Source organism: Stenella coeruleoalba, assembly GCF_951394435.1.
Source record: "Stenella coeruleoalba genome assembly, chromosome: 16".
NCBI lineage: Eukaryota > Metazoa > Chordata > Mammalia > Artiodactyla > Delphinidae > Stenella > Stenella coeruleoalba.
In genome coordinates, this window is record NC_137162.1 from 59,113,475 (window position 1) to 59,126,952 (window position 13,478).

At 40.8% G+C, this 13,478-nt stretch overlaps 1 protein-coding gene across 8 annotated transcripts in view; it reads left to right on the forward strand.

Annotated features, from left to right (window-relative positions):
• Nucleotides 1-13,478, forward strand: part of USP54 (ubiquitin specific peptidase 54) — a 146,978-nt gene that overhangs the window by 126,909 nt on the left and 6,591 nt on the right. For 5 of the 8 annotated variants that reach the window (XM_079899601.1, XM_079899605.1, XM_079899602.1 and 2 more), the window contains 4 exons: nt 41-236; nt 2,264-3,642; nt 11,790-11,908; nt 12,512-12,652. In XM_079899601.1, the coding sequence (XP_079755727.1) occupies nt 41-236; nt 2,264-3,642; nt 11,790-11,908; nt 12,512-12,652 (1,835 nt within the window). The remainder of the gene's footprint in view (nt 1-40; nt 237-2,263; nt 3,643-11,789; nt 11,909-12,511; nt 12,653-13,478) is intronic. The other 3 variants (XM_079899606.1, XM_079899607.1, XM_079899608.1) reach the window with 2 other exon arrangements.

Below are 13,478 nucleotides of genomic sequence, written 5' to 3' on the forward strand. Positions count from 1 at the left end.
TTTGTGTTCTGTTTCTGCTATATTTTCTTTTGCATTTTAGCTAAACTAAGACTTGCCCTGCATGGTGCCAGCTCTAGCACGCACAGCAGAGCCCTAGTCGATAAGAAGCTGCAAATCACTATTCGAAAAGCACGGAGCCTGCAGGATCGCATGCAGCAGCAGCAACCATCTCAGCCGCCGTCGCAGCCCTCAGCCTGCCTCCCCTCACAGAGGGGAGCCCTCCCTCAGCCAACAAGGTAGTGCCTGGGAACCATTGTAGTTTATGGACGCCAGGGGAGGAAGTGACCATGGGTGCTCCATAGCCAGCTCTCATTGTCTTGGCGACTCCAGGGGAGAGAGAAGAGTCCTCTGAAAAGATTTCTTCTCTCAGGTCAGACATACAATGAAAAGCTCATCCCACTGCTGGTCCTTTTCTTAATAGTTCCTAGAAAGATGCAGAGAGTATAGCATAATAAATAGACCACTTGTCTATATTTCCTGTGGGTGAGTTGGTCTCTGGACTTGTGTAATAACATGACTATTAAATTTGTACATATTATGGTCTTAGACATGGCAATCTGAATTACATTTCACTTTGCAGTAGAAACCGTGTGATTTATTTTGGGATTTCAGTGCTTCCTGTCCCTCAAGGAAGTAGAGAAAGCAGTCTTCCTTGCTCTGATTGATCCGTTGAGAGGAGACACAAAGATTCCCTTTGTTTTGCTTCCCTATGGTCAGGAGTAGGAAAAAAGTCCCCATGGCCATTGGTGTAGTTTCCCCATTTTAGCCCTTGAAATTGGCTGTTACTGAGAATAGATAGATTTAAGTAAGAATTAATTTTGGCTGTTAACAAGCCTGAGTAGTTTTCAGAATATAAACATTATAAAAGAAGCTAACATTTTTTGAATATTTGCTCAGGCACTAAGCTAAACTCTTTTATGTTTTATTTTATCTAATTCTCACAATAACCTTAGGAGACAGGGATTACTATTTAGCAATGGTTTATAAATAAGAAAACTCAGGCTCAGAGAGGATGAGATAAGTAAGGTACCCAGGATTACTCAGCTAGTAAGTGGTAGAAGCATGGAATTTAAATCCAGGTCTGTTTGACTCCATTAGGCTTTCCTTATAAGTAATATCATATTCTTCAAAATGTTGTAAGGGTGATTGAATGACTATGCCCACAAAAGTTTATAGTGTATTATCATTCAAATTTAATGCTCATAGCTAGGATCTTCTTCTTTCTTCTTTTCTCCTATTGTTTACCGCATTCGCTGAATGCTAATTTGAGAATCTGATCAGAGATGTGTTTTGATTATAAGCAATTTAGGCAGCTAAACTCTTTTCAGAAAACTTCTGCCATTAGATGTGTGTGAGTGATTGAGGTTTTATCTAAGTGCTTCTAGCCCTGAGTTCTTTAGGTCAGAAATACAAAACAATTAGTAAGAAATCTAACTGCAGTTAATCCCTACTTCCACTCCCAAATCTCAAGAGAGTCACAGCACATTACTTTGGGGAAATATCTCAGTAAACAAATACAACCAAATCCAGATTATAAAAATACATTTGAGGGCTTCCCTGGTGGCGCAGTGGTTGAGAGTCCGCCTGCCGGTGCAGGGGACACGGGTTTGTGCCCCGGTCCGGGAAGATCCCACATGCCGTGGAGCGGCTGGGCCCGTGAGCCATGGCCGCTGAGCCTGCACGTCCGGAGCCTCTGCTTCGCAACGGGAGAGGCCACAACAGTGAGAGGCCCGCGTACTAAAAAAAGAAAAAAAAAAAAAATTTGAAATGGTTGATTTTTATATTAATCCCAGGAGCCCAAATCATCCTGTACTCTGTAAATGTGGCCTTCTGGTTCTTTTGGCTGATCTGCCTCTCAGGACCCTAGGGATGAGTGATTTCTAGGCTTTGCTTACCTTCTATTGTCATTTGCATATGGCATGAGCAATTTTTGTTTTTGAATTTGTAAGTAGAATATGATTGGAATGGGACTTTACAGGGAATGAAGAATATTAGCAAGAGCTTTATTTACTATTACTGTGGGCAACTTTGATGAGGGTATTTAATAAAGAGAATTAATATTACCTGTTACTTAGGTGTGAGCCGACTATGTGCCTTCTCTTGTGAACCTCTGATCTGTTGACTCTACTTATGCTTGTCTTTCCATTTATTTTCACCATTACCTCTGTGAGTAGCTAGAAATGGAAACCAAATGAACAGTTATTTTTGTAAGTGATCTTGTCAATTAAGACAGCTTATGACTGGCTCTCTCTGTTTATTTCAGTGAACAGCCTATCCCGCTCCAAGTATTGTTAAGCCAGGAGGCCCAACTGGAACCCTACATGAATACAGAGTTTGGGGCCAGTTCTTTCACCTACTCATCCGCTTCCTGCCATGAGTCACACTCGCCATTATTCCCAGAGTCATCTGCCCTGTCTGCTCCACAGCACAATTCCTCTGGTGGGTCTGCCTCGAACCTTCTTACTTCTGTTGAGGTGGACAGCATTGACCCCTCTGTGTTCCACAGGCAGGGCTTACATAAAACACCAGGGAGAACTGAGAAGAATTCTCATCATGGTTGGGAACCAGAGGGTGAGCTGCAAAGCTACAGGGGGGACAACAGCAGCTGCACAAGGTTCCCCCAACAAGGAGGAAGAGGCACTGATCAAGAACAGCTATTTCAAGAAAAGAGGGATCCTGCTGACTCATCCCAGGTGATGCCTTGGCTATACCCAACTGGAACAACCACCTCTGAGAGAGGAGATGCACACAGTCTAGGCTGTGGTCCTTCAAGTTCATCAGCTCAGCCCAGCCTTTCTCTGTACAGGGCCTGCCACTCCATAATGCCTGCTCCTTCCTCTTCTGTGCTTCACTCTCCTAATACCTTACAGAAAACTAACCAATGCCTCCAAACCCAAAGCCTCAAAACTTCATTGACTTCAAAAGTGGACGGAGGCAGCGAGGAGCCCTATAGGCCAGAGTTTCCTACCGCAAAGGGGCTTGTCCGCTCTCTGGCAGAGCAGTTCCAGAGGATGCAGGGCACCTCCACAAGGGTTGGTACAGGTTCCCAGGATAGAAGTTTGCCCAACAGTCTAAGGAAGGACTCTTCCCTTTCTGACTCAAAGCCTCCATTCCCACAGGGTCAAGGGAAAGGTCATTGGCCTTGGGCAAAACAACAACCCTCTGTGGATGGTAGGAACAGACTGCCTTCCTGGGGAGAGCCTGCTGATCATCCTTCTCTTGCCATGAACTCTGGGCTGCCTAATGGTGAAACTTCTAGGGGAGGACAGTCCAGGTTGGCAGAGTCAGGTATTTACCATGGGAAACCGTCTCAAGTGAGAGATGCTAGGCCTAAGGAGCTGGGCAGCAGTGTCAACTTGGGAACTTCCTTGCCTTTGGATTCCTGGTTGAATGTTACAAGGCTTTGTGATTCTCAGCTTGGGGTCCCTGGGCCAGGAATGAAGTCCTCCCCTCCTGATTCCCATACCTGTGTAACTTATCCAGAAAGAAACCACATCCTTTTGCATCCACATTGGAACCAAGACACAGAGCAGGAGACCTCAGAATTGGAGTCTCTCTACCAGGCCAGTCTTCAGGTTTCTCAATCTGGCTCTTCTGGATGGGGGCAGCAGGAAGTGGCCTGGAACCCACTGAGCCAAACAGGTAAGAATGCAACCAGGGGCAGGGGGTGTGGGGGGCATCGAAAAGCTGAAGGCAGGAAGATAAGATCAGAAGGGGGATGGTGTTCTATGTAAATAATATCCTCAGCTTAGGAGGCAGCAGTAGAACTTCTGACTTTATTCATAAAGACTTCATGACAAGGGCTAGACATTTTTCTGGCTAGAGTGGAGAATGGGGGCAGAATCATCACTCACAAGCTAGTTCCCTCCTTCTAAAGAGACCAGTGAGTATTTGCCCAGGGCTGCTGAGTATGAATGCTAAGGAGTGGTTCCTAGGCCTTTGAGAGTGACTTAGCATGAGGTATGGGAGGCTGGGAGGAAAAGTCATTCTTCTATGGCTTAGGAACAAGCTCCAACTTGCAATGAGGATGTTCACGTTGAGCCAAGTCTCCAGTGTGGCATATCCAGATCGTATTGAACCAGCAATATCAAGACCTTCCCTGATCCGTTCAGGAACTACCAGGTTTAGAATTTTCAAGGTGGTATGCTTGTAGGGTACCTGTTCACCGACTCTTTGTGAGATTATGTTGTGTGAAGAGTGAAGTCTAATGTTAAATGCACAGCACAGAATTAGTTCTGTAAACTGAAGACATGAAGGATATTTATAACTTAAGATTGATGTACTTAAGAACTCCAAAGCCTGAAGTATTGTTCTGTCTCCATCATTAACTGTCAGTAAAAATTTGGACAAGTCATTTAATATCCAAGTTTTTACTTATAAGATGAGAGAATTGGTTCAATGATTTTATTTTATTTTATTATTATTATTTTTAAAATTTATTTATTTATTGTTTTTGGCTGCATTGGGTTTTCGTTGCTGCGCGTGGGCTTTTCTCTGATTGTGGAGAACGGGGCTACTCTTTGTTGCGGTGCGCAAGCTTCTCATTGCGGTAGCTTCTCCTGTTGTGGAGCACGGGCTCTAGGCGCGTGGGCTTCAGTATTTGGGGCATGTGGGCTCAGTAGATGTGGCTCGCGGGCTCTAGAGCGCAGGCTCAGTAGTTGTGGTGCAATGGCCCAGCTGCTCCGCGGCATGTGGCATCTTCCTGGACCAGGGCTCTTCCCAGACCGTGTCCTCTGCATTGGCAGGCAGATTCTCAACCACTGTGCCACCAGGGAAGCCCCAATGATTTTATTTTTTAAAGATACCTTCCAACTCTTTAAATGATATGTATGATTCTGTAAAATTAAACTCAGAAATTTATCTTCAGTTTAGGTGGTATAGTTCTTTGCATGCAGGCAACCAATATTTAATTATAACCAAACAAGTGGTTATTGAAAATCTGCTATATTCCCAGGAGCATCAGAGTGGGGGATATCATATAAATATAAGATTTAATATTAAGATATGTTTTTTAGCATCTCCACTCTAGTGTAAACTTTGCAATAACATTTATTAAGTGCTCCTTAGGTATTAATACATAGGACAGGGCAGTATGGGAAGATTACAAAGAATGAGGAAAAGTTGGAGTTTGCCTCAATTAGCTTCCTCTCTAATATAAGGGAGAAAGAATATACGAATGTCAAGTATTTTAAGAATCATAAACACATATAAAAATATATTGCAATTAAAACTGAACTAACCAATTGAATGTCAAACATTATATTACAAACAAAACAAAACAAACCTTATGTTACCCCAGATAGCAACATTTTTTATTGTAGATGGTTTTGAAAATATATAAAATAACAAAAATCATTGATAACCCTGGCAGTAGTTTCATGAGTTTACTTCTGGCTTTGGGTTGCCGCCCCCCACCTCTGGTTGACATACTTTTTTTTTTTCCAAATTTCCCCTAGTTTACTTTTTTTTTCTAATTAATTTTTATTGGAGTATAGTTGCTTTACAATGTTGTATTAGTTTCTACTGTACAGCAAAATTAATCAGCCATACATATACATATATCCCCTCCCTTCCGGACTTCCCTCCCATTCAGGTCATCACAGTGCACTAAGTAGAATTCCCTGTGTTATACAATATGTTCTCATTAGTTATCTATTTTATACATAGTATCAATAGTGTCGTGACATACTTTTTTTTAAATTGAAGTATAGTTGATTTACAAAGTTGTGTTAGTTTCAGGTGTACAGCAAAGTGATTTAGTTCATATATATATGTATATATATATATATATATATATATGTGTGTGTGTGTGTGTGTATATATATATATATATTCTTTTTCAGATTTTTTCCATTATAGGTATTACAAAATATTGAATATAGTTCCCTGTGCCATGCAGAAGGTCCTTGTTGTTTATCTATTTTATATATAGTTGTGTGTATATGTTAATCCCAAACACCCATTTTATCCCTCCCCCTCTTTCCCCTTTGGTAACCATAAGTTTGTTTTCTACGTCTGTGAGTCTGTAGTATTTCTGTTTTGTAAATAAGTTCATTTGTGTCATTTTTTTAGATTCCACGTATAAGTGATATCGTATTATATTTGTCTTTCTCTGACTTACTTCACTTAATATAATAATCTCCATCTATGTTGCTTCTGGTTTTGTTTTTTATGCATATATACTATATATTTATTTGTTTTGTTTTTACAAAAAGCTGGATTATAATATATGTATATAGTTTAGTCCCATGATTTCTTACATTATATCCATAAGCATTTTCCCTTTGGAAAAAACTACTTTTAATGACTATAATATGCTGCATATAAATACACCATAATATATTCAACCATTCTACTGTGGTTGAATATTTAGGTTACTTAAAATTTTTTGATAATACAGCATTGTGATGAATATCCTTATACTTAAGAGTTTGGCCACATTTCTGATAAACTCCTTAGGATAAACTTTTTGAAGGGTAATAACTAGTTGAAGGTTATAAACTTTAAAAAATCTCTTGATACATACTGGCAAACTCAGGAAGATTATACTTCTGGTTTTTTTTGTTTGTTTGTTTGTTTTTTGCGGTAAGCGGGCCTCTCACTGTTGTGGCCCCTCCCATTGCGGAGCACAGGCTCCGGACGCGCAGGCTCAGCGGCCTTGGCTCACCGGCCCAGCCTCTCCGCGGCATGGGGGATCTTCCCGGACTGGGGCATGAACCCGTGTCCCTTGCATCGGCAGGCGGACTCTTAACCACTGCACCACCAGGGAAGCCCTATACTTCTGAAAACAGTATGAAAGCGTACCTAGCAACCATTAATTTTTACTTAATAGTGAACAAAAACTAATTTAAAAAATCCAGTTAATGAATCAGTCCTCAAAACAACTTGTGAAACCAAACTAGGTTTTATTTTGGTTAGAGTCTCTTTTTTATTTTATTTTTATTTTTTTTAGAGTCTCTTTTTTAAATTGAGTCTTTCAGAACTGACGTGGCAGAATAAAGAAGAGATCAGTGGAATAAATCAAGAAGTGGACGATGAAGGAAAATGCCAGTTAGGATCCATATATGACAGAATATATCTTTAGGGGAGTCTTGCTTTATCTTATTGTAAAGCATTTATTAAGCACCAAATTACTTTTTTTCTCCAATTTTATTGATATAGTTGACAAATAACACTGTATAAGTTTAAGGTCTACAGTGTGATGGTTTGATACATGTATATATTGCAAAATGATTACCACAGCAAAGTTAATTAACACAGCCATCACCATACCTAATTACAATATCTTTCTTTCTTTTTTTTTGTGGTGAGAACATTTAAGATTTACTGTCTTGGGGCTTCCCTGGTGGCGCAGTGGTTGGGAGTCCGCCTGCCGATGCAGGGGACACGGGTTCGTGCCCCGGTCCGGGAAGATCCCACATGCCGCGGAGCGGCTGGGCCCGTGAGCCATGGCCGCTGAGCCTGCGCGTCCGGAGCCTGTGCTCCGCAACGGGAGAGGCCACAACAGTGAGAGGCCCGTGTACCGCAAAAATAAATAAATAAATAAATAAATAAATAAAAAAAAGATTTACTGTCTTAGCAACTTTCAGGTATGTAGTAATACAATATTGTTAACCATAGTCACCATGCTATACATTAGATCCTCAGAACTTATTCATCTTATAAGTGGAAATGATGTGTACCCTTTGATCAGCATCTCTATATTCCCCCCACCCCCTGGCTCCTGGCAGCTACCATTCCATTCTCTGTTTCTATGAGTTTGGCTTTTTTAAAGATTCCACATATAAGTGTGATCATATAGTATTTGTCTTTCTCTGTATGACTTACTGCTTTAAAAAAAAGAAAGCTTTATTGATATATAATTTATGTACTGGACAATTCACCTATTTAAAGTGTACAATTTAGTGGTTTTTTAGGATATTGACAGAGTTGTCCATCCATTACCACAATCAGTTAAAGTATTTTTTCATCACCCCCAAAAGAAATCCTGTACCCATTAGTATTCACTCCCCAGTAAACCTCTAATCTATTTTCTGCCTATAGATGACCTATTTTGGACATTTCATATAAATAGAATCATATAGAATGTGGTATTTTGCAACCAGATTAGTTTTGACATGACTATAGTTCCTAAAGGGTTATGTGAACACTGCCCTTGACCTATATTCTAAATTTCATAGTAGTTTGAAGTTGCTCACACATCATCTTAAAAATTAAAAATAATGTTTTGTTATGGATAACTTCAAATGTATTCTAAAGTAAAGAGTAAATGCTATAATCACCCCCTTGTTCTTATCACTAACTTCCAAGATGATTATCAATTATCAACCGATGGCTGATTTTGATTTAGGGACCCCTCCCCCACCCCTGCCACTTTCCCTCCCCACTGGATTATTTTAAAGCAAATCCCAGACATTATATCATTTCCTCCATAAATAGTTTGGAATGTATCTCTAAGAAATAAAGACTCTTTTAAAACGCAGAACTATAATATTATTATACCTAAAAAATTAGCAATAATTTCTTAATATAATACAGTAACTAGCCAGTATTCAATTTTTTTCAATTGTCCCACAGGTGTCTTTTCACAGTTGGTTTATTTCGAATCAGAATCCAAACAAGATCCACACATTGCATTTTGTTGATGTGTCTCAAGGCTTCTTTTAAGCCTGTAAGATTCCTGTCTCTTTTTTCCCCTTGCCATTTATTTGTTGAAGAAATTTGGTCATTTGTCTTCCACGTTTTAGATTATATTCTAGGAGAGGTTTTTTTGTTGTCATTTTGTTTTTAAAACATGTTCTCCTAAGACCCTCTTTTTCCCTATAACTTGGTACTTAGGGCTAGAAGGTTTGATTCTTGATTAAAATCAGGTTTACTTTTTAAAAATAAGAATATTTCATAGGTAGTACTTAGACTTCTTATATCATATCAAGAAGTACATAATGTCTGGTAGTCTTTCTTCTTGTTACTATTGATCAGTGAGTAGATGTCACCTTAATTCTATCAAATCAAGAAGTCCCCTCAACAGTACTCCTTACAGAAGGCCACCTCCACCTCTGTTTAAGTATCTTTAAAGGAATCAGTGTCTACTCTCTTCAGGAGGTTCCAATGGCTACCTTATTGTCTAGGTAGGAATCACACTTGACTTGATTAGAGGAGCACCAAATTCTAACCATTACAGCTGTAATTCTTAAATCTGGCTGTCCATCATAGTCACCTGAAGAATGGGTTTTTTTAAAAAAGGAAGAAAAATTTTATTATTATTATTTTTAAAATAAATTTATTTATTTTTGGCTGCGTTGGGTCTTCGTTGCTGTGCGCGGGCTTTCTCTAGTTGCAGCGAGCAGGGGCTATTCTTTGTTGCAGTGCGCGGGCTTCTCATTGCGATGACTTCTCTTGTTGCAGAGCATAGGCTCTAGGCACATGGGCTTCAGTAGTTGTGGCACGTAGGCTCAGTAGTTGTGGCTCACGGGCTCTAGAGCACAGGCTCAGTAGTTGTGGTGCAAGGGCTTAGTTGTTCCGTGGCATGTGGGATCTTCCTGGACCAGGGCTCGAACCTGTGTCCCCTGCATTGGCAGGCAGATTCTTAACCACTGCACTACCAGGGAAGCCCAGAATAATTTTATATAAATGGGATCATAGCACACATGATTGTTGTTGTTTTATATTTATTTATTTATTTTATTTTATTTTATTTTTGACTGCGTCGGGTCTTAGTTGTGGCATGCAGGATCTTCCGTTGCGGTATATGTGCCCCTTGCTGCGCTGGGCAGGCTTCTCTGTAGCTGTGGTGCACGGGCTCCAGAGCGTGCAGGCTCCAGAGCACGTGGGCTCAGTAGTTGTGGCACATGGGCTCTCTAGTTGTGGCCTGCATGCTCAGTAGTTACGGGGCATGGGCTTACTTGCCCCATGGCATGTGGGATCTTAGTCCCTGACCAGGGATCGAACCCATGTACCCTTCATTGTAAGGCAGATTCTTAACCACTAGACAGCCAGGGAAGTTCCTATGTTGTTTTTACTACAGACAATTTTTGTTTCTCTCTCCTTCCCTCAAATCAATCCCTACCATTTATCCCCCACCACCTTCTCAGACAGTAGTCTAATGTGCATATTTCTGTATTTCTCTGTTCATATAATCCTATATAGACCTACATATATAGTGTTTTTTTTGTTTGGGGATAATATTACAGATTTTTTTCCTTTAACTCAACAATACTTGATGAAAATTCCTCTAAGTCATCTAGTTTAACTCAATTCATTCTTTTTAGTGGCTGGACAATATTTGATATTGAGGATACTGTAATGTATTTAGCCATTCTGCTATAGATGGGCATTACTTTATTTCTAGTTCTTGGCCACTACAAACAAGGCCGCAATAAACAGATAGTTTTGCTTCTTATTCCCAGGAGTAGAACTATTGGTTAAGAGGATAAATATATTTTCAGTCTTAATGGTTATCTCTAGATTGCTTTTTAGGAAAACTATAACATTTCACATTTCTTCCAACAATGTTTGAGGATATTCTCCCACACTTTTTGTGGAAACCTTTTAAAAATAAATATTCCCAGGCTCCAGCCAGAAAGATTCTGATTCAGTAGGTCTGCAGAGAGGTACACAAAGCTGTATTTTTTAAAAGTTCTAGATGAATCTGAGGTAGTATTGGAACCACTGCATTTAAGCACAAGGAAATATTGAAAATAACTGGCCTTCTTGCTTAGTATATCAGCAATATCAGAATCAAAATAACAAATCAAGACATGAATTGGCAATAGACATATATATCAAATGTAGGTCAAGGATGTGTGCATTTTCAGAATGGAAGGCTTAATTAGTTGTATTGGGGTGAGCGCCTTGGGAGTCACATATCCAGTTTGGAACAGCTCATCTCTTAATAGTCTCGCAAGATTTTGAGGAAGAGATAAACATTTAGAATTTGTTTAGAATTTAAGTGAAGAAAAGAGAGAAGCTGGGGCTTCCCTGCTGGCGCAGTGCTTGGGAGTCCGCCTGCCGATGCAGGGAACACGGGTTCGTGCCCCGGTCCGGGAAGATCCCACATGCCGCGGAGCGGCTAGGCCCGTGAGCCATGGCCACTGAACCTGCGTGTCCGGAGCCTGTGCTCCGCAACGGGAGAGGCCACAACAGTGAGAGGCCCGTGTACAGGAAAAAAAAAAAAGAGAGAAGCTAATGGGGGAAGTAAAAGAGCACTGCACATACAAAATGTTGCTGAAGAGCTCCTGCTCATAGTATATAACTGGAAGTGTAAGTGCAGAGACTTGAGTTTTAATCCTGGTTAAACTACTTACTACTTGTCAAATCCTGGAACTCATTTTCCTACTTTGTAAAATGAGTCGGTTTAATATGTGATTACTATGATAATTTTCAATTCCTAACCAGACTGGAGATAAGTCTGGAGATAACCAGACTTGTCATCACAGACACTCTAGAGAATCACTATATCAGATAATTTCCTCTGTATGTATTATAAGTCTTGGGCCCAAGGCTGACAGAAGCAAAGCTGATTATATTTACTATTCAGCTATCTGTCCACAGAGCCCTTTCTCAACAAGGTTCTTCAAGGCCTGTGTTCTGAGATCCTTATGGTCTTATAGGAAGCTATCCATATTCTGAAACTCCTGTTTCTACATTCCAGGAGCCCATCCTCCAGTGGATTCAGAGATGCATATTTGTTATTTAATGAAACAAGAATTCCTGAGTTTTGTGCTGCCAGGCTGAGTTTAGACTCCAGGAGAAGAGATGGCTTCAACCTGTATTTATGTTTTCCTCCTCAGGCTCTACAGATGGTGTAGGAAGGAGGTTGCGCTCAGCCCCTGGCCTTGATCTCTCAAAGACCCCAACAGCAGAAATAGAGCACAGTCTCCATGAAGCCAATACAGTGTCTACTTCTCAGGTAGCCACCTCAGGTGCTAAAGTTTTGGGCATGGGGTGATGTGTTGGGAAAGAATTATGGAGAGAGATGAGTGGTAGGGTTGGTGGTAAAGCAGCGGCATGGTAATGTGGGGCTGTTGGAAGAGAAGAAGGTCTATGATTGGGCTTCTTCTTTTTCTTTTTTTTAACATCTTTATTGGAGTATAATTGCTTTACAATGTTGTGTTAGTTTCTGCTGTATAACAGTGAATCAGCTATACATATACCTATATCCCCATATCCCCTCCCTCTTGCATCTCCCTCCCACCCTCCCTATCCCACCCCTCTAGGTGGTCACAAAGCACTGAGCTGATCTCCCTGTGCTATGCGGCTGCTTCCCACTAGCTATCTATTTTACATTTGGTAGTGTACATATGTCAATGCTACTCTCTCACTTCGTCCCAGATTGGGCTTCTTTTGAGTGAGAGGAGATTGCCACATGGCCACTACCTTTTAAATACGTCTAATTCAGATATCTACTAGTGAGTCTTACCCTATTCTCTCCCATATCCCTCGGGACAGGGTCTGTGGGAAAACCACATGTCTGGTGTTCTGTGTCTGCCTGTGTGTGTCTGTGTGTTTGAAGGCTGCACCTGGCCGAGGCCCCAGCAGGGAGTGTGGGGAGGATGATCAGTATGGTGCAGAGAACTTTCGGCGCATCTCACGCAGTCTCAGTGGCACCGTTGTCTCAGAGAGGGAGGACGTCCCAGTCTCTTCCCACAGTTTTGTAAGTAGAATCAGGGTCTATCTATTCAGAGCATCCTCTTTCTCTTGCTAGGTAAAAATATACTGCAGGTGAAGGGGCAGGAGAAGCTGAAAGTTGTAATCTGGGGGAAAGCCATAGGCACTCAGCAAAAATGAGGACACATAGTCATTATTTTCTTGACACACATTTACTTGGAGCCTAGAAGAATGTCCCTTCTCTGTAGCAGTTCTGGAAGGTGTATTATAGGCTTCCCCAGGATGAGAAGAGTACTAGCAGCCTCAAGAGGAGTCTTGGAGAAGCCACTGCTGCTGACTGGGTTAGAACCCACTGTACTAATCAAAGGAAGAAGATAAGAGATGGGTTGGAGTATTTTTTTGCCTTTTCTTCCCCATCCTAGTACATGACTGAGTAGGGTCCAGTGTGCTTTCAAGCTGAAATGAAGCATGTACATTAGCAAGAGAAGGAAAATGATTTAAAATCCTCATCCTTGGGGCTTTTCATATGGCATTAATGCAGTAGTCTATATGTGAAAGGGACAGGGACACCCAAGTCAGCAGAGATCAGCTAATTCAAATAGTTTCAGTGGTTGGGTTTCTAAAACGTGCCTTTTGAGAATTTCACACACTTGCCCAAAGCAAGTTGAATTTTTATTTCAGTAGGGGTCAGGATACAAAGCACCAGTATATTGAAGCATGCTCACCAGGTCAGTTTGATAAATACTAAAAAACAGGTCTTAAATATGTGATATAAAAATGTACAAAAAGAAAACTGTCTCTTCCACCACTTCTTCAGATCCAACTTCTTTCCCTAGAGGTAGTCATTTTTTCCAGTTTATTGCTCATAAGTT